This window comes from Fistularia commersonii, chromosome 32 (assembly GCF_037954325.1).
Source record: "Fistularia commersonii isolate RoL2024-O1a breed Wild chromosome 32, RoL_Fcom_v1.0, whole genome shotgun sequence".
In the NCBI taxonomy this organism is placed as follows: Eukaryota; Metazoa; Chordata; class Actinopteri; order Syngnathiformes; family Fistulariidae; genus Fistularia; species Fistularia commersonii.
The window spans coordinates 10,760,042-10,784,631 of NC_141315.1; the positions used below are offsets into that span (position 1 = coordinate 10,760,042).

The 24,590-nt window shown below is 46.6% G+C and overlaps 3 protein-coding genes across 5 annotated transcripts; 1 reads left to right on the forward strand and 2 right to left on the reverse strand.

The window, feature by feature from the left end:
- Nucleotides 1-1,419: 1,419 nt before the first annotated feature.
- plaub (plasminogen activator, urokinase b) lies at nucleotides 1,420-5,565 on the reverse strand. Of its 2 annotated transcripts, XM_086139771.1 has the most exons (11): nucleotides 5,118-5,563; nucleotides 4,992-5,049; nucleotides 4,739-4,843; nucleotides 4,510-4,660; nucleotides 3,887-3,984; nucleotides 3,499-3,594; nucleotides 3,237-3,432; nucleotides 3,013-3,164; nucleotides 2,755-2,895; nucleotides 2,536-2,684; nucleotides 1,420-2,456 (listed from the first exon to the last, which is right to left on the reverse strand). In XM_086139771.1, the coding sequence occupies exons 1-11, from the start codon at nucleotides 5,394-5,396 to the stop codon at nucleotides 2,262-2,264; spliced, it is 1,620 nt and encodes a 539-aa protein (XP_085995897.1). In that variant the 5' UTR covers nucleotides 5,397-5,563; the 3' UTR covers nucleotides 1,420-2,261. The 2 variants fall into 2 exon arrangements, with proteins under 2 accessions (XP_085995897.1, XP_085995896.1); XM_086139770.1 differs by having other exon boundaries at nucleotides 4,510-4,843; nucleotides 5,118-5,565.
- Nucleotides 5,566-7,063: 1,498 nt separating this feature from the next.
- hid1b (HID1 domain containing b) lies at nucleotides 7,064-17,242 on the forward strand. Its single transcript, XM_086139662.1, has 19 exons — nucleotides 7,064-7,201; nucleotides 8,385-8,531; nucleotides 10,687-10,857; nucleotides 11,210-11,323; nucleotides 13,314-13,420; nucleotides 13,506-13,619; nucleotides 14,163-14,397; nucleotides 14,479-14,535; nucleotides 14,615-14,755; nucleotides 15,059-15,149; nucleotides 15,240-15,391; nucleotides 15,503-15,581; nucleotides 15,674-15,838; nucleotides 15,915-16,112; nucleotides 16,201-16,328; nucleotides 16,411-16,494; nucleotides 16,632-16,723; nucleotides 16,851-17,009; nucleotides 17,095-17,242. The coding sequence occupies exons 1-19, from the start codon at nucleotides 7,136-7,138 to the stop codon at nucleotides 17,156-17,158; spliced, it is 2,364 nt and encodes a 787-aa protein (XP_085995788.1). The 5' UTR covers nucleotides 7,064-7,135; the 3' UTR covers nucleotides 17,159-17,242.
- A 172-nt stretch (nucleotides 17,243-17,414) lies between these two features.
- Nucleotides 17,415-22,682, reverse strand: LOC147215487 (proton channel OTOP3-like). Of its 2 annotated transcripts, XM_086139914.1 has the most exons (8): nucleotides 22,324-22,682; nucleotides 20,021-20,157; nucleotides 19,311-19,369; nucleotides 19,083-19,231; nucleotides 18,839-19,005; nucleotides 18,323-18,721; nucleotides 18,046-18,213; nucleotides 17,415-17,971 (listed from the first exon to the last, which is right to left on the reverse strand). In XM_086139914.1, exons 1-8 carry the CDS (start codon nucleotides 22,631-22,633, stop codon nucleotides 17,801-17,803), a joined length of 1,560 nt encoding a protein of 519 aa, XP_085996040.1. In that variant the 5' UTR covers nucleotides 22,634-22,682; the 3' UTR covers nucleotides 17,415-17,800. The 2 variants fall into 2 exon arrangements, with proteins under 2 accessions (XP_085996040.1, XP_085996039.1); XM_086139913.1 differs by having other exon boundaries at nucleotides 18,323-19,005.
- Nucleotides 22,683-24,590: the final 1,908 nt, after the last annotated feature.

Consider the following 24,590-nt stretch of genomic DNA (forward strand, 5'->3'; position numbering starts at 1 on the left):
CGTCCTTGGGCGGAGACCGCTTTGGGACGGCTTTGGGTTTCGGATGATAAAATAAGGAAATCTGCATGGGTTGACTGAATCCAGATTTTAACGACATCCAATTTTTCACCCAAATGCGCTCAGTCGACTGAACAACAGCAGCTCAGCCAGGAAGCTGTGGATACAGACCTCCAAACTCCTCGTGGCCTTCAGATGAGCTGAAGAAGAGTGTGCGGAGACCGACTCCAGAGCGGTGGAGACGCCTTCTCTGGAGTGACCAATCACGATTCTCCATCTGGTGATCTGATGGACGAGTCTGGGTTCGGCGGTCGCCAGGAGAACGCTACATGTCTGATCACATGGTGCCAAGTGTAACCTTCGGTGGAGGGGGATTCTGGTGCGGGTCTGTTTTTGGCCCCTTCGTTCCAGTGGAAGGAACTCTGAAGGCTTCGGCATACCGAGACATGTTGGACAATCCATGGGAACAGTTTGGAGTCGGACCCTTCCTTTCCCGACACGACTGAGCACCAGTGCACAAAGCAAGATCCATCAAGACAAGGATGACCGAGAACCTCTCAGAGTCCCGACCTCAACCCAACAGAACACTTTTGGGATGAATTCGAGCGCAGACCGAGAGCCGGGCCTTCTCGCCCGACATGTGGCCTCTGGAAGAACGGTCCAAAACTTCCATCAACACACTCCTGAAGCTTCCTAGAAGAGCTGGAGCTGGGAAGGGTGGACCCTTCGGATCAGGAACGGGACGTCACTTCAGTTCAAATGCCAGTCAAAGCAGGTGAGCCGACACTTTTAGCCATCTAGTGCATCTAAATGACCTCCCTCAACCCGACTTGTTGCCTGATATCAAGAGCAAAAGTTGAGAAACAATTCTCCATACGGATGAACCAGTAACAGGTATTTTTCATCGTGTCAATAACGTGATTTCTTTTTGAAACAAAGCTGCGTCAAATTTTTTTGAGATTGTCCTAAAAGGCTTTCCAAGGATCAGGTGATGGTTTTAGTTTTGGGCAGTCAAAGGTTGGTGTAGATGGAGAAACTGGTCCATGGACAGGAAAGAAAAGCAAACGTGAAACTCTGAACCAGGTCCCATGAGATGCTTCCAGGAATAGGGGACTGGAGGTTGTGGAGATGGAGAGTCACCTGGAGGTCCAGGCTCAGAATATCGAAGACGGGCAAACATCCTGTTGTGTTTCTGCACGAGTTCCCTCGTTTTTAGTTTGTCACAAGAAGACACCAGAAGAGTCCTGGTCCAGATGGACCAGAGCAGAAAAATAGAAAACAGTCCCAAATACCAAAAAAAAGGACTTGTACTATTGCAACTTACTAATTCCTGGTACTGCTAAGAATAACAAAGTAAAACATGAATAACCTGGGATTTTTTTATTCACCTCCGTGAGGAAAAAGGCACAGAATCAAAAAGAATTAGAATCACAAACTTTATTGAACTTCGAACATGACAGCAGGATAAATTAAAGTGGTAAAAAAAAAAATAAAGAAATGTAAATGAATGTTAGCGATTGAACCGATGATTCATTTGCTATGCTAAGCTATCACTTTTCCGTTTACGATGTCACGGAACTTCATCTTTTGCCTTAAAACCACTTCAAATAGATGTTTAATATTAGCATAATAAATCTCTCGATTAAAAAAATGTAGTCCCCCCCAATTATGAAATAAAACAAGAAAAGCCTAAAAATGAGCAGCAGTGCAGGTTCTTCCAGGGGGGATTATTGAAGAGTTAAAACGGAGTTCCACAAGGCGCCGCTTAAGGAACATTTCTATTTGTTTTATTTTTCAAACACACCGTTACTGTTGAACGCCATGCCGACGGCGCCCTCCGTGATGTCTCATCGATCCGACGTTTAAAATTCCGGAGGTGAAAATCGTCGTGGACGTTAAAACAGTTCACTGAAAAAGTAAAAATAGCCACCAGAGGAGCATCGAAGATCAGCGAGAAATTCCCCCAAAGGTCCTGTGAAAACACCTCGACAAATAACTAAACGTCTCCGTGGGTTCAGCAGGAAGAGCAAAAGAACAGGAGACACCGAAGCTTTCGGTTCTTCTTGTGGAAGAACGAAGGTCGATCTCGGCATCGGCTGAAGAAAGCGAAAGAAATGCTTAAAAGAACATGGAATTATGAAGAAGTGACCGCGGAAAATAGCCTGAAAAAGAAGCAGCGCAAGGAAGACGGGAACAGTGTTGTTGGACTCTGGGGGTGCAGGACTTGTAGTCCCGCAGGAGCGTTCGCCACCGAGCTCCTGGTGTCACTTCAGGGGGAAGGCGTTGCCGCTGGCGACTGACAAGAGTCCGGTTTTCTCCTGGATCCAGCTGTTGTAGTTGGTAACCCTGGTATAAACGCCGGGTCTCCGCTCCCTGGCGCAGCCTTCGCCCCAGCTGATGACCCCGAACAAGAAGAACCTGCCGGCCACCTCGCAAGCCAGAGGCCCCCCGGAGTCTCCCTGGGGGGAACCAGAGCCGACCGTTAGGCGTCTGCAGGTGGTCCAGACCTCCTGGGGATCCGCTTCCACTTGAGGGTACCTGGCAAGCGTCCTGGCTCCAGTCTGGACGCCCGGCGCAAAACATGTTGTCGCTGATCTTCTCGCCGTAGTGGTCCTTCTGCCGGCACACCTCGTCGGCCAGCAGGTGGACCCGGGCTTCCCGGAGGAGCCGGGAGTTGAACCACAAACCTGCGAGGAGACGAACCGGCTCGGCGGGCGTCCGGAGGTCCGGCGAGTCGCGCCCCGAGTCGGCACCTACCTTGGTCCTCCTTCCCGTAGCCGGCGATCTCGCAGGTGTAGCCCGGCTTCAGGCGGCGGCCGGGCGGCGGCAGGCAGATGGTCCTCACCCAGGCGCTCTCCCGGGCGCAGCCGCCATGTTTGGGGCGGAGCTTCAGCAGCGCTGCAAGGGAGCGCCACCTCATGTTGGTCAAATGAACCGCCAATACCTGAAGGGGACGATTTCAAGAGGAAATCGCCGCTCCCTCTTGTGATTGGTCGCCGCGGCGGCGCCCCGCACCGATGTCCTGGTCGTAGCTCTCGTCCCTGTTGTCGAAGCCGGCGTGGATCGCCAGCCGCTCCACCCGGAAGCTTTGCTCCGCCGCCGCGTCCGTCTGGTTCAGGGCGTTCCTGCCGAGGGACACCAACAGACGCCGCTTGTTGGTCCCCGACCTGGAGGACGAGGCGAGCGGGTCAGGAAGTGATGTCACTTCCTGTCTGTCGGAACAATTCGCGACGGCCTACCCCTCCGGGAAGCAGTGCGCCGCCGTCAGCACCCAGCAGGGGGCGATCAGGCTCCCCCCGCAGCGGAACACCAGCCGCTTGGACTTAACACGCCAGAAAATGGCCGCCACCCAGGGGTGCGACTGGATGGCGGCGACGGCTCCGCCCACGATCTTCGCCTGCTTCCTGTAGCGCTGGCCGCACGACGCCGCCGCCGCTGGAAGCCATGTTTAGAAAGGGGATTCATGTGTGTGTGTGTGTGTGTGTGTGTGGAGGAGGCTACCTGGATGAGTTGATTCAGGTGGAGGCGGAGTCATACGAGGAGGAGGCGGAGTCACAGGCGGCTCAGCTGGAACCACAGCAGGAGACGACCAGTCCTCTGACCCCCGAACGGTTGCCATGGAGATGTGTGTTTTATCGAACACAAAAGGATACGTTCACTCATTCATTCATAGATTTTTATGAATTTTCGTCAAATATTCATGTTTTCATTCGTGTTTCATTTGCAGGCGACCTGCTAACAGCACCTGGCGCGTCAGTCCAAGCTAACTTCAAGCTAACGTCGACTCGCGCCGGCTCCGGAGACGGTTGCCCGCGGCGACCGGGCAAAGGGTCGGCCGTAGGGGAGTCGGGAAGGAGGTCAGAGGTCAAAGGTCGGAGGTCGGACTCACCTGTGTCGGCGCCGCAGCGCGGGACGGCGCAGTACTCCCAGTCCAGCACGCCGTCCTTCCAGACCAAACACCAGGGCCGACGCTTGTAGTGCAGGTTCCTGCAGGACACACACACACACACACACACACACACACACACACACACACACACATACACACCTCGGACCATCAGTTTAAGGGAAATCCATCCGTCTCCAGCAGGGGTGGCCAATTGTTTCGTCTGGTTAGCCACATTTCTAATCTAATTTTTACATGCAAGCCAACTCAGCTTCATGTAAACGCAGCAAAGTTAAAATTTAAATATTTACATTATTTTGGCATTTTATTTCAACTTTAAAATCATTAATGATCATGTGAATTTACCGACATTATTTTGTACGGAATCATCCATACGAAATGAAACAAAAGGAAAAAAAAAGGAGTTTTTAATTTCAATATCAGTTGAAAATACCTTTTAAAATATTCAAAGAAAATAGTTTGGCGGGCCGTAAAAAGCTCTGCTTTAAAGCGAACAGAGAAGAAGGAGAAAACGTTCATCTCGATGATGAAAACCACCGGCTCTTCATTTATCTGCCTTTTTTTTTTTTTTTGTGAGATTTGAACGTTTTTAAGACTTCCGGGACCTGCAGTAGTTGTGGCTGCCGGCGTGGAGGTCAGAGGTCAGGTATCTGGCCCTGGAGTCCGGGTCCCACTCCTGGCAGGGCCGGCCGCTCTCCGACCGGGACTCCCTGCCGCGGTAGAAAACCCCCACGCCCTCGTAGCAGCCGCCCAGCGCTGGGGAATCGGGCGGCGGACGTTCATAAACAACAGATTCGGATGAAAAATGATGCTTTAGCGGACGGAAGCGCCCACCCGTCTGACAGCGGCGGCCTTCGAAGCCGTCGGCGCAGACGCAGAACATGTGGCGGCCGCTGAGGAGGGAGGGAACCGAGGTGCCGCCGTTCAGACACGTCCCGTCTGGAAAACACAGACGGAGGACGAACGCGGAAATGAAAAGAGACGGACATCATCCATAGCTCTCTACGGATGTTTTCATTTGAAAATGACACATATATCGACACGGACGCGCGCAAAATTATTTTAAGAGAAGGTTTTTTTTCCCCACCTGAGGCTTCCGGGGACGGGGCGAACCTCAGGAAGCCTCGCTCGGCTCCGCCGGAGGCCTGGAGGGCGGGAGGAGAAGGTTACCGGGAAGGTCTTGCAGAGATGAGGAGATGGAGGAGGAACTCACGGCTCGGCTGCAGAGAAGGACCGCCGAGACCAACGCCAGCAGGGAAGACATCTTCATCTTCATCCTCAGGAACAGGAACCTGCTTGTCGATGCCGAGACTGCCGGTTTCTGTTTGGTCTTGCAGGGAAGGCGCGTACGTGTGTGTGTGTGTGTGTGTGTGTTTGTATATGTGTGTGTGTGTCTTTTGGGTGTGGTTATGAATTCCGACTGTGATTTAAACGGACAGAAACTTGTTTGTGGATTGAAGGAATCTGATGGATGCATGATGTTCCTCCTCATGCGAGCGGAGGCGTCACTCCACCTCCGTCCATCTTCTTCTGCTCCTCAGTTCACCTCAGTCCATCACTGCAGCTCCAAACTAATGTCAAATTATAGGAATTCCGTATAACATGTAAAGAGAAGTCATCTGACGGTCGCACCGTTATGAAGGTACGCAGGCTCTGTTTTGAGTGAGTCGAAACCCAGGAAGCCGTTATTCACGTTGGTCCTTGTACTTTTACAGCTCCTTTAGGAAACCTTATACGTCATCAGACCCTGTCGGTTTCAAAATAAAAGCAGCAAAGATTGAGACGAATAAAATGTCATCATTTTTGTACTAGGACTCTATATGTACTTGCATTATTATTCTATGTATTCTACTGTGCCGCCAATTCTTGTTATTATTATTATTATTATTATTATTGTTGTTGTTGTTGTTATCATTATTGTTGTTGTTGTTGTTGTTGTTATTATTGTTATTATTATTATTATTAAGGGGACCTTTCTGTGGAGTTTGCGTGTGTGGATTATAAAATAAGATAAATTTCCATTGGGGAAATTCCTTTGTCACAACAGCGTAACAGTGATGTCAAAAAAAAAGGAAATGAATATGAATATAATTATCAATAGAAAAGTAGAAGACAGAAGCGATAGACTTATAGCAAGACAAAACAAAAAAAAATCCACAAAAAGACAACAGACAACAACAACATCAGGTATGACAATCAGCAACATCAAGGAAGAGTGAGGATGAAAAATACACAACTGGAAATAAACAACAATGTAAATAGAGTGACAAAAATAATGAACGATGAATAAAATAAACAAGCACAGGATGTGTGCGGGCGGGGAAAAACAAGGATAAGAGAGACAGCAGAGTTAGGATGTGATGTGTGTTATGTGAAAAGCATATATTTTGCTGTTTTCTGATAGTCTCAATTAATAAGCACCTGAGATTGTCATAATTATTTAATTCAATTTAATGTGAATGTTGAAACAGGGTGCAGTTCCTGAAATGTCCGCTAGAGGTCGCTGTCGCGCCTCATCCTCAGCCTCTAACAGCGTCTCCCTGGCGGTGCGTTCAGGGTCTCCGGCGGAAGGTCGGAAACGGGAGTTTCCGGAATGGAAACGAACACCGGGATCCCGGAAGTGACCCGGCAAAGATCCTGGATGGGGCGCCGGTGCGTTCAATGACTGTGGGAATTTCAAAAGTTCCATTTAAAAAGTTGTTTTTCGGCGTTCGTTGATTTCCAACTTCGAGCTGCTTTCCTGGGACTGAAATGAATTACTCTCATTTTTTTTTTCTTTATTGTTTAGTGTCGTTTTGGAGGCTATCATTCATCATGTCCAATATTCTGAGGTACACGGTCGTAAAACAGGACCTTTGGTGATGAAATAAACTCTTCAAAATGTTTAGATTAGTGATATATTTATTTCTGCACCAATTTAATGCGAGATATATTTATTCAATTTATTAGTAGTAGTTGTATGCAATTGCAGATTTAAATCGCGTCTATTTTTCTATCACTCTTGATTTTGATCAAATAAAAACAAAAGACGCCTCTTTGTTTCAAAATGGGTTTTATTTCATTATGAAATTAGGTTGTTTTTTTCTAGTTGTGGGACCGGCGGCCTCCTCGGCTCTGGACTTTCCGAGCGGTCCGTGAACGCGGCGCGCACACCGCGCGTCAGGATGAAGAAGATTCTCCTCCTCTTCCTCCACCTTCTCCACCTTCTCCAGCTTCTCCAGCTTCTCCAGCATGGGGAACACCGACACCAAGCTGCGCTTCAGGAAGGCGGTGATCCAGCTGACGACCGGAACCCAGGTTCGGACCCGCGGACGGGAAAAAAAAACAAACTTTACGGAGTATTTTTTTATTTATTTTCGTTTATTTATTTTTTTTCCTGCGTGTTTTCCTTGTCGTGTCCGTGGGATGGAAAGTTTCGGTGGCAGCTGGCAGCGTGGGCTGAGCTCCCACACAACCCACGGACACGACAAGTTAAACGTAGAAATAACCGGAGAAAGATGGAGGCTCTTAATTCGGGATTTTTTATTCTATTAAAAAAGAAAAAAATGTTTTTTTTTTGGAAAATGTGTGAATTCTGCAACAAGTGACCGGAAGTGTGTGTGTGTGTGTTAACGGCGACAGGTGCATTCTCGCGAGATTTCAGCTGGAATCTTCTATTTACCAGGCCTTCGGGTTTAAACGTCTGCGAAACCTACGCGATGTTTTAAACAAACATCCGGGTTACAGCCACTTGATTACGTCACGTGAATTTATTTCCCATGTCATTATTATTATTATTATTATTTGGTGACATAACATTTGGTTTATTTTTAAGCAATAACAGAGATGAACTGTGTGTCAATGTTATTTTAGGCCTGGCCTTAAGTTCTTCATTCACAAACACAGAATGCAAAATGTTCCCCCAATTTTAGGTTCTTTATAAACGATTTTGAATTATACAAAAAGTCCTTAAAACTTATGGAAAAATCCAAAATCCAAAAAATATAAAATCCAAAATCCAAAAAATATATAGTTTGATATCTGAGATTTCTTGTGAACCACCAAGTTGAAAATATGTTATATTCCCCTTGCATTTTTCTTTTTTTTTATCTATTGATTTTTTATTCTATTTATCTATCTACTTATTTAATTACTTTCTTTTACTTTCTTTTTTGTCTAGCATTAGCCATTTCTCACAAACCTTTAACACTGTTAACTTCTGATGACATACATGTTTATGTTAGTTTATTTCTACATATGTATATTTATTTATACTGTTTATGGCCCAAAAAAAAAAAATCACTACTATTATTTTTTTTTTCTTGAGCACTTCCAGGTTTATTTTCTCTTACTTTAATGATATTGTTTTTTTTCTCAAATTTTCATAACCCATTTCCTGAAAATAAAATCAGGGCAGATCATTCATGTATGCAACTGCATGATGGTGAGGCATTCAAGGGATGATAAATGTGTGTGTGTGTGTGTGTGTGTGTGTGTGCAGCCGGTGGAAGCGTCGGACGACGCCTTCTGGGAGCAGTTCTGGTCCGAGTCCACGTCGGCGCAGGATGTTTTCGCCCTGGTCCCGGCGGCGGAGATCCGAGCCGTGAGGGAAGAATCCCCGTCCAACCTGGCGACGCTCTGCTTCAAGGTGGGCGGCGTCACATGACCTCCGGAGATCGGAAATCACCTTCAAAAAGCTCTTAAAAGACGCGATCGGACGTGAAAAGGTGTTGAACGAATGAACGAGTGAGTTAAAAAAACTCCAGGAACGAAAAAAACAACAGTTCCGGCGTCCAATGAAAGCAGCCGAAGGACAGCCGTCGCCGTGGTAACCAGGAGCCGACCACCGGAACGTGTCCGGTGACCTTTGGGTCGCCGTCCGGGAGACGGCCGGCGGGCGGAGGAACGACGTCCGTCTCCTCAACGGCGTTTGTAAATGTCAAAGGTCGCGGCGGCAAAGAGGAAGAATGTGACTTTTAAAATGCTGCGTTTAAAAACAGTTTGGAGTCGGTTGAAACGCGACCTTTGACCTTTCGGTGATGGACGGACAGGAAGGAGGTCAAACACGCCTTCGAGAAACTGCAAGACTTTTAAAGACCGCCTCAAAATGTCTGAAACAAGAGAACACCTTCATTCATGAAAAAGCCCTAAAAAGAAATATATTTACCCAAAGACAAGCAGGAAATACTTTTAAATCATAAGAAACTACTTTAAACAAGATGAAATACCGTAAAGAAACAAAAAGTGCCTGAAGATATTGAGAAAATATTAAAAAAAAAAAAATTAAAAAAATTCATTCAAGTAACAAAAAAATATTTAAGATAGAGAAAAAATATTTAAAAAAAAAAATATATATATATATGTAAATATATATACATATATAAGAAAATACCTTAAAATAAGAAGAAATACCATACAGAAACAAAAAGTGCCTGAAGATATCGAGAAAATATTTTAAAATCACAAAAAATTCATTCATGGAACAAAAAAAAAAAAAAAACAATTAAGATCGAGAGAAAATATTTTAAAATGTTTATATATATATAAATATAAGAAAATACCTTAGAATAAGAAGAAATACCTAAAAGAAACAAAAGAAAATGAGAAATATTTTGAAGTCACAAAAAATGCCTTAAATGAAGATGAAATACCTTGAAAAAACACAAAGTACCTCAAGATAACAAGAAAATATTTTGAAATCGCAAAAAACTTTAGAATAACACAAAGTACGTTAAGAAAAGGATCAAATATTTTTATTCACAAGAAAATATCTTAAGAATAACAAAAATACCTTAAGATAGTGAGCTCGTGAAATGACTAAAAAAACTTAAAATAAGAAGAAATACCTTTGAATAAAACAAATACCTGAAGATAACGTGAAAAGATTTGGGGAAAATACCTTAAAGTAACAAGAATACAAGAAAGAACTTTAAAAGAAAGAAGAAGAAATACCTTAAAGAAAGAAAAAGTACCAGAAGATAAGGAGAAATTCTTTTAAAATAAAAAAAAAGTCTTTAGAATAAAAAAAAGTAATTTAATATAGTGAGAAAATATTTAAAAATCACTAAAAATCACCTTAAATCAAGATGAAATACCTTTTAAAAAACAAAAAGTACCTGAAGGTAAGGAGAAAATATTTTGAAATCACAAAAAAAATCTCTAGAATAAAAAAAAAGTCTTTAAGATCGTGAGAAAATATTTAAAAATCACAAAAAAAAGTCTTTAGAAAAAGTAATATAGTGAGAAAATATTTAAAAATCACAAAAAAAAAGTCTTTAGAAAAAGTAATATAGTGAGAAAATATTTAAAAATCACTAAAAATCACCTTAAATTAAGATGAAATGCCTTTTAAAAAACAAAAAGTACCTGAAGGTAAGGAGAAAATATTTTGAAATCACAAAAAAAATCTCTAGAATAAAAAAAAAAAGTCTTTAAGATAGTGAGAAAATATTTAAAAATCACATAAAAAAGTCTTTAGAAAAAGTACTTTAATATAGTGAGAAAATATTCAAAAATCACAAAAAAACACCTTAAAATAAGATGAAAACCTTTAAAAAACAAAAAGCACCTGCAGAAGAAAATATATTTAATTCATAAGAAAACACCTTCAAATGTTATTTTGCAATCATACCTTAAACAAAAATAATAAATAAATAAAAATTTAAAAAAAAAGAAAAAAAAAGCATCATCCTTTAACTTAATGGTGTGTTTAGTATCATTATGCAAAAAAAAAAAAAAAAACTGGATTAACGTGTGTGTGTGTGTGTGTGTGTGTGTGTGTGTGTGTGTGTGTGTGTGTTCAGGCGGTGGAGCGTCTGGTCCAGGCCTCGGACTCGGGCTGCCGGTCGGACGAAGAGCGTCGGACGGTGCTGAAGTGCAGCCGCCTGCTGACCCGCGTCCTGCCGTACATCTTCGAGGACGCCGACTGGAGGGGCTTCTTCTGGTCCAGCGTGCCGGGAGCCGGCCGGGCGAAGGTACCGCCTCCGACCCCACCAGGAAACATCCCGGAGGAGGTCCCGCTGCCACCTGAACCTTCTCTCCGGACAGAGGCCGCTTTGTCTCCGTCCGACGGGATCAAATGTCCCGGAAGCTAAAAGTCTGCGACCGATCGTGTTTTTTTACCGCGATTCGAAAGATTCGAGGATTCGAACACGCGGATTCAGAGATTCGATTCTAAAGAGTCGAAGATTCGGTTCGCGCCACGTTCTCCTCCAGGTTCTCCCGGTTCCTCCCGGGTTCATCCGCGACCCGAAATTGATTCGGTGCGAATGGTCGGATGATTGACAGCTGACCCGCCTCCTGATCAGTAATCAATACGTCCTGCAGCGTCCAGGCGATGAAGAGGACGGACGCCCGCTGGCCGAGTCGCTGCTGCTCGCCGTGGCCGACCTGCTCTTCTGTCCCGACTTCACCGTCTCCAGCCAGAAGAAAGGAGGCCTGGTGAGGCCTTCAGAATAAAACACACACACACACACACACACACACACACACACCACACACAGCCAGACCGGTAGCTCCGGTTAATGGTTGACTCCTGCAGGCGGAGATGCTGTTTGTCAACTGGGCTGAGAAGCCTTGTGCAAACAGCCTCAGGAGCGGCGGCGAGGTCACATGACCCTGCGGGGTTCGGGGCGGCGGGCGGGCAGGAGTTTGAAAACAACCTCTCAGAAGATCGTGGTGGCTTCAGTGTCCTCTTGAGGGTTTCTTTCATCTTGATTGGTCCATTTCAGGGACTCGAAGTGTCACCAGGTGGATCCGGATGGTCTTTGGAAGGGAATTCTGGAGTCCCCCCTCTTCGGGCACTGTGGTGGCCGGTACGGTACTCAGGTAGTCTTGGGATCTGGGGGTCAGGTGGTCTGGTATTTTGGTTCAAATGGTACGGTGGTCAGGTAGTCTTGGGATCTGGTGGTCTTGTAGTTTGGTGGTCTGTAAGTCAGGTGGTCCGGTGGTCAGAATGGAGTGGTTGTCCGTTCTAGTAGTCAGGTGGTTTGGTAGTTGGGTGGTCTGTTGGTGTGGTAGTCTTGTGATCTGGTGGTCTAGTAGGGAGGTGGTCTGTCAGTCAGGTAATCTGGTAGTTTGATGGTCACAATGGAAGGGTAGTTTGGTACTCTAGTAGTCAGGTGCCCCCTCCGGTGTCAGAACGGTATGGTTGTCTGGTGGTCAGGTGGTCTGGTATTTTGGTTCAAATGGTATGATGGTCTGGTAGTCTTGGGATCTAGTGGTCGAGTAGTTTGGTGGTCTGTAAGTCAGGTGGTCCAGTGGTCAGAATGGAGTGGTTGTCCATACTAGTAGTCAGGTGGTTTGATAGTCTTGTGATCTGGCACTGTGGTGGCCGGTATGGTACTCAGGTAGTCTTGGAATCTGGGGGTCAGGTGGTCTGGTATTTTGGTTCAAACGGTACGGTGGTCAGATAGTCTTGTGATCTGGGGGTCTAGTAGTGAGGTGGTCAGTCAGGTGATCTGGTAGTTTGATGGTCACAATGGTAGGGTAGTTTGGTACTCTAGTAGTCAGGTGCCCCCTCCGGTGTCAGAACGGTATGGTTGTCTGGTGGTCAGGTGGTCTGGTAGTCAGTCGGTCCGGTGGCCTGGTGTACTGCTGGCCAGTCTTCAAGTGGTTGCGGTCCGGTAGTTAGGTGGTCTGGTGTCAGAATGGTATAGTTGGTCGGGTTGTCAGTCGGTCCATCTTAGGGGGGTCGTGGTCTGGTTGTCAGATGGGGAATTTCAGGCTGGCCTGGTGGTCTTGTGATCCCGTGGTCCTTTAGTCCCCGTATTGTTAACCACTTCAAACATTAGGCCGGACCGTAACAGCATCTGTTTATCTAATCCAAAGGATGCTGGTCCTTCCTTGTTCCCCACGTTCCCCTGGCTTCTCCTGGCCACTCTCAGATGATTCAACTCATTTTAGTTCATGGATGTTTGAACCTTCGTTCTTGTCCTCTGAATCTGAGTCGACTCTCCGAGCCGCTCCGCACAACTGTGGTTTTATTTCAGTCGTCCTTGAGTTTATCTGCTGTTATCGGTCCTCCGCGTCCTGGATCTGTCAGCAGAGGTGTGAACCGAGGCGAGCCAGGGAGGCCACGTCCTCCTGCAGCTCCCCGGACAGTCGCGCCTTCCCATTCACGTCTTCGGGCAACTCGTCTGAAACGGTCACCTCACTAATATGACATATCTACAAGGGGGTGCCGGTGATGTGGTGACCTTCTCCCTCTCAGCAAGAAGGTCCCTGGTCTTCATATTCTGCGTGGGGTTCCTCCGTGTTCTCTGGGTCCTCACAATCCATGAACATGCAAGAGGTTCATTGGAGACCCTACGTTGTCCAGATGTTGGGAATAAGAGGACGACTGGTCGTATGTCCTGATCACTACACTGAGATCTTACCTCCGAGCTCTTTGATAACATCATGGTCCAATCAGTGTGTCTCCCCCCCACAGGATTCCTCGGAGGGCCTCCACTTCATCGACAGCTGCGAGTTCATCTGGGAGGCCGGCGTCGGCTTCGCTCAGTCGCCTCCACTCAACTATGACCATGACCTGAACAGGTGAGGCAGGAACCTACCCCTTCCCCAACGGTTCTTCTTGGGGTCTCCACTGTTGTTTCGTCTCTGATCGTTTGTCGTCCGTCAGGACGGAGCTGCTGAAGCTGCTGCTCACCTGCTTCTCCGAGGCCATGTACCTCCCGCCGTCCGAGAGCAAAGCACCCAACCCCTGGGTGGCGTTCTTCTGCTCTGCCGAGAACAGGTGACGCAGACATGTATGCTTTCTTCTAACAACCAGTGCCGACATTTTGTCTCAACCCTACCTCATTGGACACTTGACCCTTGACACTTGACACTTGGTAACTAAAGCAGCAAGCATGCTAATGTGCTACCCTGATAGCTTCACCCTTTTACTCAAATGCCTCTTCACACCTTTGGTCTTAGCCCCCTAATTTCCACCAGTCACAGACACCCTCATGTCCACACAGGAAACTGAAGTGACACCAGACAGAGACAGTATGAGTATGATCAAGACACAACAAGCTAGCAGTGATCCCAAAGGTCACCCGGAACCACTCATCTGTTAATCCCAGGGCCCTGTACAAAGGCACTTCCTTTCTGGGGACGCCACTGTTGTTAAGGGTGGAGCTTCTGGAGGAAACAAGAAGGTCAACAAGGGGTGACCAATAGACACAAAGTTAGCTTAGCTGGCTTTGGTTCCTGCTGTGGTCCAGGTCCACTCCCTGTTCCCTGCTTTACTATATGAAGTCCATCTTCTCCTGAGGGTATGAACATCCCCTTGCAGGCATGCCCTGCCGCTCTTCACCTCCCTGCTCAACGTGGTCTGCGCCTACGACCCCGTGGGCTTCGGCATCCCCTACAACCACCTGCTGTTTTCTGACCACCGCGAGCACCTGGTGGAGCAGGCGCTGCAGGTCCTGCTGGTGGCGCTGGAGCAGGATGCCGAGTCCACCGGTACCACCCTGCAGGCCCTGAGCCCCTCCATGCCGCCCCCTAGTGGGGATGAGGAAGGAGAAGAGGTGAGGAAGGGATTGGAAGAAGGGATTCTTTTTTTGTAATGTTTGGAGAAACATCTGAGAAGCTGCTGTGGTGTCTTCCAGACGGTTGGACCAGACAACCTGTTTGTCAACTATCTGTCCAGGATCCACCGAGAGGAGGTGCGTCCGGGTACCAGTTGGAGGCCGAACTCTAAAGTTCTGATCTGAACCTTCACCCTTCTTCTTCTTCTTCTTCCAGGACCTGGGCTTCGTCCTGAGGGGTTTGGCTCGGCTGCTCAACAACCCTCTGGTCCAGACGTACCTGCCCCACTCCACCAAGAAGATCCGCTTCCACCAGGAGCTGCTGGTCCTCTTCTGGAAGTGCTGCGACTTCAACAAGGTTTCTGCCCGTTTTCAGACCAAAAGAGTCCTTGGAAGAACTCCATCGCATTTCAGGAGAACATCCAGGTCTTCCTCACGGAGGTTCAGGCTGCTAGATGCTCCATGACCACTAGAGGGCAGCACTGAGCACCGTGACAGAAGGACAAAGCAAAACAGGAAGTGCACGCCGGCATCGCCTGTCAATCAAAGCATCGTGTGTGTGTGTGTGTGTGTGTGTGTGTGTGTGTGTGTGTGTGTGTGTGTGTGTGTGTGTGTGTGTGTGTGTGTGTGTGTGTGTGTGTGTGTGTGTGTGTGTGTGTAGAAGTTCCTCTTCTTCGTGCTGAAGAGTAGTGACGTTCTGGACGTTCTGGTTCCCATCCTGTTCCACCTAAATGAGTCCAGATTGGACCAGTGTGAGTCTCCACCTTCTAGTCTACCTTCTCGTCCTTCTTCTTCTCCTCCACCAAACCCCTTGCGCAGATGTTCCCTCTGTCCTCCTCCAGCGCACGTGGGCCTCGTGCACATCGGCGTCTTCATCCTGCTGCTGCTCAGCGGCGAGCGGAACTTTGGCGTTCGTCTGAACAAGCCCTTCGCCTTGCGGGTGCCCATGGACGTTCCCGTCTTCACCGGCACGCACGCCGACCTGCTGGTGGTGGTGAGGAGCAGGAAGTGACCTCATGGACACGCTTCGTGGTCCATCTTGGTTTGCCGAGTTTACCTGAGACTTGTTTTTTGTCCTAACCGAAGCTCCCTGTTCCCCGTCCAGGTTTTCCACAAGATCATCAGCTGTGGACACCAGCGTCTCCAGCCGCTCTTCGACTGTCTCCTCACCATCATCGTCAACAGTGAGTGTCTCTTTGCCGCTTCTGGGGTCTGCAAAGTTCCTGACGTCTTCAGTTGGACTTTTTGCATCTTCTGTTCTCCAACTCGCCCCCAGTTTCTCCGTACCTGAAGAGCTTGTCGATGGTGGCGGCCAACAAGCTGCTCCACCTGCTGGAGTTCTTCGCCTCGCCCTGGTTCCTCTTCTCTACCCCGCAGAACCACCATCTGGTATTCTTTTTGCTGGAGGCCTTCAACAACATTATCCAGTACCAGTTTGATGGTGGGTACGGACACCAGGTGTGAGAAGCGTCCGCGAGGTGGACGGGCGCTAATCCCCACCTTCTCCCCCAACGCAGGAAACAGCAACCTGGTCTACACCATCATCAGGAAGCGCACCGTGTTCCACCAGCTGGCCAACCTGCCGTCCGACACCGCCGCCATCCAGAAGGCACTGCGCAAGAAGAAGAGGCCTGGGATCTCCAGAACCTACTCCACGGACACTGAGTCCACGGAAGACCCCAGGACCCTCAAGGCCTCCCTGGAGGCCACGCCAGGTTGTAATATCTCAAGTACACCCTGTACTCATGTTACTTCGTAAGCCTACAAGTCTCATAGTACTGGAGGTACTCCGCTGTCCTTCAGGTGTCCATAAAATCACAGAGATGTCTCAGGTGAGCGAGGAGGGCGTCATGGTCAAGATGCCGATCTGCGACCCTCCCCTGGCCGCCGCCAGCAGCGACACAGAGTCCAACTCTGAGCAAGACCCGACGGTGTGTCCACGTTCCACCCCGAACCTTCTCACGGTTGCAAACCAACCATGTTTGGTTTTTTTTTGGCTTCTCTGCACCGCAGCAGGTCAGTCACATGGAGGCAGAAGCAGCAAGGAGTCGGTTGTCAAGTGTGTCGTCGTCAGTCTGGAGAGCAAGTCCCGACTGGGTGAGAGACCCCTGCAGGTTTCCAGAAGAAGGTTTAGTTTGGCATGGTGGAGTTTAAGGTGGACACCAGTGTAGGTCTGATCCTCCTCTTGGAGGACTTTGGAGCCTTTTCTCCGGCTCACACTACCCACCTCTCAGGTGTCGTCTTGGAAGGCGAAGCTCCCCCTGCAGACCATCATGAGGCTGCTGCAAGTTCTCGTCCCTCAAGTGGAGAAGATTTGCATCGACAAGTAAGGCATCACGAAGCGTCTCCTTCAAAATCCCCTTCCATACATATTCTATAGTAGAAGGTTAGAAGAAGAGAAGAGTCACCTTCTGGGTGACTCTTCGTCTTGAGACCTGGACTCTCGTCTCCAGGGGTTTGACGGATGAGTCCGAAATCCTGAAGTTCCTCCAGCATGGTACCCTGGTGGGCCTCCTGCCTGTGCCGCATCCCATATTAATCAGGAAGTACCAGGCGAACTCCGGCACCGCCATGTGGTTCCGCACCTACATGTGGGGCATCATCTACCTGCGGTAAGAACATCGGGGCGCTGAGCATCTTCTCAGGAGGGGCCTCGTTGTCCAACTCATTGTCCCCCTGTCGTTCTTGTCGCCATAGCAACATGGACCCGCCCATCTGGTACGACACGGACATCAAGCTCTTCGAGATCCAGAGGGTGTAGATGGAACAGAGGTCTTCTTGACGTTGAAACCGTTCTTCGAGGCTCAGACAGAAACAGGGAAATAAAGCCGTTGGCTGTGGACCGTCGAAGCGCTTCCTGGTTTCCTTGGTGCATCGTGGCTCCGCCCACCCGGTCAGGCGGTCCAATCACAGCTCGGTTTGGGTTTCACAGAGCTAAACAACAAGCTGATAGTAAGCCCCTCCCCACCATCTCCGCTGTCATTGGAGGGTAAGACTCAAACACGTATCCAGAAAAGTTTATTCAAAGCCTTTAATGAACCGGAATTTAGTGTTTGAGGAGAAACTCCAGTGTAAACAAACCTCCGGCCATCAGCCTCTTGCTTCCTGTCGGCAAAGGTGCCGCAGGCGTGAAGGCCAACTGTTGGTTTTGGATCGGTGGGCTCAGGTGATCGGTGTCTGCTCCGTCTGAGGCAGGATGCCAGACCGGGTCTAGAGACCGGTAGCGCCGAGCCGACGAGAACCGTCGATCCTGGACCGGTGGTTGAAGGACATTCGATAGTGGACCGCCGATGCTCATCGGTACAAAATGATGTTCAGAAGGTTAGATGAAGAGTTTTGGACCAGTGGCGTTAGTCTCCCTTCTGTTCTGAAGTTCAGGTCGGGGTGGTCCCGGTCCTGGTCTTCAAGCTGAGATAAGAAGCTCCATCAGGGCGCCCACTGAGTGCATCCGGTAGAAGACGCTGAGCGGCTGGCCGAGGTTCACCAGGACAAACCAGGCGGTGAACCCGAAGAACTGCTTCCCCAGGCCATTCTCAAACTGGGGGTGGGCGCCGAAGGCCGGGATGACCCAGAGCTGCAAGGAAGGGGGGGCATGAAGACATCTCCCACAGGTTTGGGATGCGAGAAGCTGCGTTTGTGGCAGGTTACCATGATGTTAGCGAGGATGAGGAAGGCGCAGAGCTCCTGTATAGCTCGAGTGGTCCAGGGTTTTGAGCCCTCCTGCTCCTGGCCAGCAGGGGGAACTGGCGTTGCGCTCTCCAGCAGAGAAAAATCCGTTTGGGTCTCCTCCATCTCACCGTTGTTCTCTCTTCTCACCTGTGGAGCAGAGAAGTCCAGATGTTCGATTGACCCGGGACTCAGAAGCCCCCTTCTTTTGGCACCACCGGGAAGGTGGATTCAGGAGAATCTCCCTTTTCGGGCATACCTTGAACAAGGTCCTGCGCCGCTTGTCCTTCTTCTTGGCCAGGAGCTTGGGGTGCCGGTGAAGACCCTGGATGATGAAGATGTTCTGCAGGATGAGCTCCAGCAGGCTGATGAGGGAGTAGGACAAGTCCAGGTCCCCGAGAATCCCGCGGGTACCTCCGGCCAGCGCCGCCACCAGCGAGAAGTAGGACAACCCTAGCTGGCCCAGCGCCGCCGCCACCAGCAGGACCACGTCCAGGCTTCTGGTGGGGTTGTGGTCGCCCTCGTGGGCGCGGCGCTCCAGCCTGTGGACCAGCAGCCCCGCCAGCGAGCACAGCGACATGAGGGGCATGACGGTCAGATGGTAGCCGTAGAAGACCAGGAAGGCGGAGAGGCGGAGCTGCGGCTGGACCACCCACACCTGGTACAGGATGAAGACCGTCACCCCGGCGACCAGTACCAGGCCGCCGAACGCCAGGCCGAAGACGATCCCGCCCCGGTGGATGATGCGCAAGGTGAGCTTCTGGGTGGCGTGAACCTGAGTCGGCGCCGCCTGCCGCCCCACGTTCTTCCACAGGACGTAGACCATGCAGCCCGCCATCAGGTAGAACTCCATGTTGAAGGGGTAGAGGATCTCGAAGCCTTTCCTGAAGGTCAGGCAGGAGGCGCTGGAGCTGCAGCGGCAGGAGCTGGAGTTGGGTAGCACTGCACAGAAGGTCCGAGGTCGTCACCAAGCCGGCCTGGAGGACGGGAGAAGATCGACACCGGCTCGGGTTCCTGACCTTCCAGGTCCGACATCTCCATCGGGTCGGTCCGGCCGAAGGGCAGGCCTTCTTCTCGCTCCAGCTCGATCTCCTGGTGCACCGTGTCCTCGGTGACGGCGTCGAGCCACAGCAGCAGGTCGGCCGACAGGACCGCCATCAGGCCCGTCCTGCCGCGGGAGGCGGAGCTTGTCAGTGATTGGTCGGATCGGGTCAGCTGACGGGCCGGACGCCGGAGGCGGGACTCACCTGGTGACCAGCTTGTGGCGCTGGACGCAGTCCTTGGAGTGAGCCCACAGGAAGTAGGTCTGAAGTGACAGGAAGGAGGATCTCGTTCGTTCGTCAACACCGAGGGGGCGGAGCCAATCCCCGCTCCCGGGCGAGAGGCGGGGAATCGACCGACCAATCGGGAACCCCCTTGTTCACGACCATCAACGGACCCGCTGACTGTTTTTGGACCCGGAGAACCTGGAGAACCCGGCAGGTCCCGCCTCCACCAATGACAAGAGGTATAGACATTCCATCTTGCCGCGGACAGGAAGTGACACGGCAGACAGGAAGTTCCCACCCAGGTTCCCCTGCCCTGCTCCTCCCCCACTTCCTGTTTTACTTTGAAACGCCGCTTCACTTCCTGTCCCTGTCAGGAGGCGTGGCCTCGACCTCAAGGGTCGTAAACCTAATCAAACCCCATAATCGGTAATAATTATTGATCGTAATATTTACGGAAGCTGGTCTGACTCCTCTGTTGTTGTTGACGTCGTAAGTTTTTAATGTACGGAAGACCGGAGGTGTCAAATCTGACACCAAAAAAATAAATTACAGACAGAAAATGCGAAAAAATATTCACAAAGGGAAGTTTTCAAGTGGAAAATGAAGTCATTCACTCAGATCAAATTCAATAATAATTAGCCGTGTGTGTATTTGATTGAAAGCTAGCGGCGGCGGCGGCGGCGTGTGACCTGCAGGCAGAGGAAGGCGGCCTCCACGAAGGGCGCCAGCAGCCTGGCGGCCGGCTGGCAGCGGCGGACGCTCAGCAGGTAACCGGTCCTGAACAGGAAGAGCAGCAGGCTGAAGGCGGCGAAGAGCAGCAGCACCGCTGAGGACGGGAAATATCAGCCGTTCAACCCTGAAATCACCTTCTTTTTCTTCTAATCCTTCTTTAAAGTAGAGTTCATTGATTATCTGCGAATGATTTACCGTGTTGTTACACTTTTATTGCGCTCTTATCGCCGCTTTATTGATTTACGGCGCCGATTCGTCGGCTACTTTTTATTATATTTATTGTTATATCACATTTTCAATGAACAGCTTTGTCATCTTGAAATTGTTTATTAATAATATTAAGATTTAATTCTCATTTAATTTACTTTTTTTTTTAAATACTGTAATTTCAATCCAAATTGAATTGAATTTTAGTCATTAAATTATAATTTTAATTATTTTTTATGCGAGTCCCCCTTTCATGATTAAATCTAAATTTAAAAAAAAAAGGAAAAAGTTTTTATCTTTTAAACTCACAATCTCATCTGTGGCCTCATTTCTTAATCTAGAGGTTCAACTTTAATCTCAGATTATTAATTTTTAATATCCCAGATTTATTTATTTTTTTATTTCATCCAAAATAAATCTTATTTAAACATTTCATGAGTAAATCTAAATTCAAAATAATGAAACAGAACTTTTTCTCTTTTGAAATAAGAATGTATTTTCACATAAAAAGCCTCATTTTCTAATCTAGAGGTTCAACTTTAATCTCAGATTATTATTTTTTAATCAATTTCACTGATTTATTTTATTTTTGATTTTATCCAAATTAAAATTTATTTTTTACTTAAAACATTTCATGAATAAAGCTTAATTAAAAAAACGGAAAAACCTAGACGTTCAACTATCATCTCAGATTATTGATTTTATTTTTAATTACACTAATTTATCTTTTATTTTTTTTAATCAAATGAAAATGTATGTTTTTCTTAAAGCATTTCATGTATATATCTAAATTTAAAAAATGGAAATACAACTTTTAATCTTTTAAAACCAGAATGCATTTTCTCCTAAGAAGCCTCATTTCCTCACCTAAAGGTTCAACTTTCATCTCAGATTATTGATTTTATTTTTAATTACACTAATGTATTTTATTTTTTGTTTTATCCCCCAAAACAAAATCTTAAAACATTTCATGTATAAATCTAAATCAAAAAAAAATTAAATACAATTTTTTATCTTTAAAAACCAGAATGCATTTTCTCATAAGAAGCCTCATTTCCTAACCTAGAGGTTCAACTTTAATCTCAGATTATTGTTTTTATTTTTAGTTACACTCATTTATTTTATCTTTGATTTTATCCAAATTAAAATGTTTTTTTTCTTGAAACATTTCATTATTAAATCTGAATTTAAAAAAAGGAACATTTTTTTATATTTTGAAATCAATGCATTTTCTCATAAAAAGCCTAAATTCCTAACCTAGAGGTTCAACTTTAATCTCAGATTATTGATTTTATTTTAATTTCACTGATTTATTTAATTTTTTTGTTTTATCCCCCCCAAAAAAATCTTAAAACATTTCATGTATAAATCTAAATTAAAAAAAAAATTAAACACAACTTCTAATCTTTACAAACCAGAATCTATTTTCTCATATAAAGCCTCATTTCCTAACCTAGAGGTTCAACTTTCATCTCAGATTATTGATTTTATTTTTAATTACACTAATTTATTTTATCCAAATTAAAATGTTTTTTTTCTTGAAACATTTCATGATTAAATCTGAATTTAAAATAAAAAAGGAACATTTTTTTATATTTTAAAATCAATGCATTTTCTCATTCAATTTTTTATTTTATCCCAAAAAAAATATTTCTTAAAACATTTCATGCATAAATCTAAATTAAAAAAAATTGAATACAACTTCTCATCTTTAAAAACCAGAATGCATTTTCTCATGAGAAGCCTCATATCCTAATCTAGAGGTTAAACTTTCATCTCAAATTATTGATTTTATTTTTAATTTCACTGATTTATTTAATTTTTTTTGTTTTATCAAAAAAAAAAATCTTTAAACATTTCATGTATAAATCTAAATTGAAAGAAATTAAACACCACTTTTGATCTTTAAAAACCAGAATGCATTTTCTCCTAAGAAGCCTCATTTCCTCACCTAGAGGTTCAACTTTCATCTCAGATTATTGATTTAATATTATATTATTTTATATTATACATTTCATTTTCCATAATATAGACCCCCCCCCCCCCCCCGCACCTGTGACGGCGCCCCCCCCGGCGTGGTGGTCCTTATGGGGGCTGTTCCTGGGGTGCCTCCGGGCCCCCAGCAGGTACCAGAGCATCCAGGCGGATCCGGCCCCGGTGAGCAGCAGCATGTAGACCCTGGGCTCCTGGTGCCGGAGCCCCCCCGGGTTGAAGGCCCTCCCGGCCACCAGCGCCGCCCCCAGCAGCACCAGGTTGAGGCCCAGCAGCCCCGACAACAGGCGGCGCCCGCTGGGGGCCCAATCCGGCGCCGGGCCCCCGCCCGAGGGGGCACCCGGCTCGGCGGCGTCCGGCTCGGACCTCATTCTTCCCGCTCGTCCTCCACGCCGGGGTGAAATCCTCCACTCCAGACGAGTGGAGACACGCCGGAGAGTGTGTGTTTTGGGTGTGTGTGTGAACAGGGTTTGGTGGCGGCGCCGCCCTTCGTCGGGCAAAGTTCACTTTGCCTTTGGTTTTTTCTGGACGGACGCAAAATCTCAACGACTTTCATCCGCGAAAAGGTTTATTATGATAATAAATACTTAATAGTTATTTAGAAGTGATTCTTATAATCATCGACCCTGTATTATTATTATTAAGGTTTAATTTGAATGATTTCATCCATAGTTCTGCCTGTTGAACCTGCTTGTCATCATTGCTTGTTTATTCATTTATCTATCTATATATTTATATGTTTGATATGAGATCAGTAATTGAGAGGAAAACATTACTTATTTTATTGACATTTTTTTATTCAAACCAGTTTGATTTGATCTAATTCTATTACATCTTATTTATACTTCATTTTATTCTATTTTAGTTTGTTTTGTTTCATCTTTTTTTCATTTCATTTTGTTTTACATATTTTACTTTATATTATTTCAATTCATTTTCATATATCTTATCCATTAATTATATTTCATCTTATTTTACTTTATTTTATACTATTTCAGTTTGTTTTGTTTCATCTTTTTTTCATTTCATTTTGTTTTATTTATTTAACTTTATATTATTTCAGTTTATTTTCATATATTTTATCCATCTAATTATATTTCATCTTATTCTACTTCATTTTATACTATTTCAGTTTGTTTTGTTTCATCTTTTTTTTCCATTTCATTTTGTTTTATATATTTTACTTTATATTATTTCAATTCATTTTCATATATTTTATCCATCTAATTATATTTTCATCTTATTTTATTTTTTTCGATTCTATTTCAGTTTGTTTTGGTTTACCTTTTTAATTCCATTTATCTATTTACTTATTTATTTATTTGTTTGTTTGTTATGTATTTATTTATTTTACCTTCTTTTTAATTTTCATTTATTTTATCAACCTAATTATATTTCATATTATTTCACTTTATTTTATTCAGGCACTGCAAGGCACCGGTGGAGCACCTTGCCGGGTACCATCGGCCCTCGGCCCCAAAGAGTGGCCTGTAGCACAAACACAGTTTCCATGAAGTGCTTTGGGAAACAAACCTCCTTCGCCATCATCCTAAACCCCTCATGGACTGTTTGTCGAGCCCAACGCTTCACTCCGGACTGAAGTCACATCTCTGAAGATCCCTACAGGCTGGAGGTGGATCATGTGACACAGTGGTTTAGGGTTAAAGACCTGGTCCTTCACACCTACAGAGCCAAAGAGGTGCTCATCGGCCTCAGGAGGTCTCAGGTCTTGGAACGGCATCTCCCAGTCAGCACACCTGACGTAAAAGTGGAGATTGTGAGGAACCTCGAGTACCTGGGAGTCCATCTGTCTGCACAGCTGGCATGGTCCACTAACACAGCAGAGCCTCCTCTTCACTCAGAAGGTAACTCAGGACACCTCCCACAGAAATCGCGACCGAGTTCCTCCCGGAGCTCGGTGGGATCCATCCCGAGTGTGGTATGCTAGCTGCACGGCTACATGGAGGAGTTGTGACGGTACCTCCACATTTGGACTCAATCGATGCTTTCAGGGTGAAGAAGGTGGCGGACAGAATCAGCAAGGACAACATGAACCTGTCCGTGACCCCAGAGTTGTAGCTTCTGGAGCAGTGGCTGCTACAACCCACCTGTCAGAAACACACTATCAGGGTTCCTACATGTCCTGGAAATCCTGGAAAATAATTACAAGAGTGTGAATGCTGACTTTGGCACTGAGGACCTTGAAACCAATGTTTACTTGCTCACAAGGTTCCTGCTGCAAGTATTTAGCTGCTATTTTATCTGCTACTGTATTACACTGACACTTCGTAATACTTGTATGGTTACTTCCTTTACCGCTGTTTTGTA

Excerpts from the sequence above, each read along its gene's own strand:
- plaub (XM_086139770.1), bottom strand. The coding sequence starts at position 5,396 with ATGAGGAGGAACATCATGCATCCATCAGATTCCTTCAATCCACAAACA. Across the intron at positions 3,985-4,509 it reads GGCAGCCACAACTACTGCAG|GAACCTGCACTACAAGCGTC; the intron begins GTCCCGGAAGTC and ends TGTGTCCTGCAG. Across the intron at positions 2,457-2,535 it reads GGAGCCAGGACGCTTGCCAG|GGAGACTCCGGGGGGCCTCT; the intron begins GTACCCTCAAGT and ends GGTTCCCCCCAG.
- hid1b (XM_086139662.1), top strand. The coding sequence starts at position 7,136 with ATGGGGAACACCGACACCAAGCTGCGCTTCAGGAAGGCGGTGATCCAG. Across the intron at positions 7,202-8,384 it reads AGCTGACGACCGGAACCCAG|CCGGTGGAAGCGTCGGACGA; the intron begins GTTCGGACCCGC and ends GTGTGTGTGCAG. Across the intron at positions 13,421-13,505 it reads TATGACCATGACCTGAACAG|GACGGAGCTGCTGAAGCTGC; the intron begins GTGAGGCAGGAA and ends GTCGTCCGTCAG.
- LOC147215487 (XM_086139913.1), bottom strand. The coding sequence starts at position 22,633 with ATGAGGTCCGAGCCGGACGCCGCCGAGCCGGGTGCCCCCTCGGGCGGG. Across the intron at positions 19,232-19,310 it reads CGCCACAAGCTGGTCACCAG|GACGGGCCTGATGGCGGTCC; the intron begins GTGAGTCCCGCC and ends CTCCCGCGGCAG. Across the intron at positions 17,972-18,045 it reads TCATCCTCGCTAACATCATG|CTCTGGGTCATCCCGGCCTT; the intron begins GTAACCTGCCAC and ends CCTTCCTTGCAG.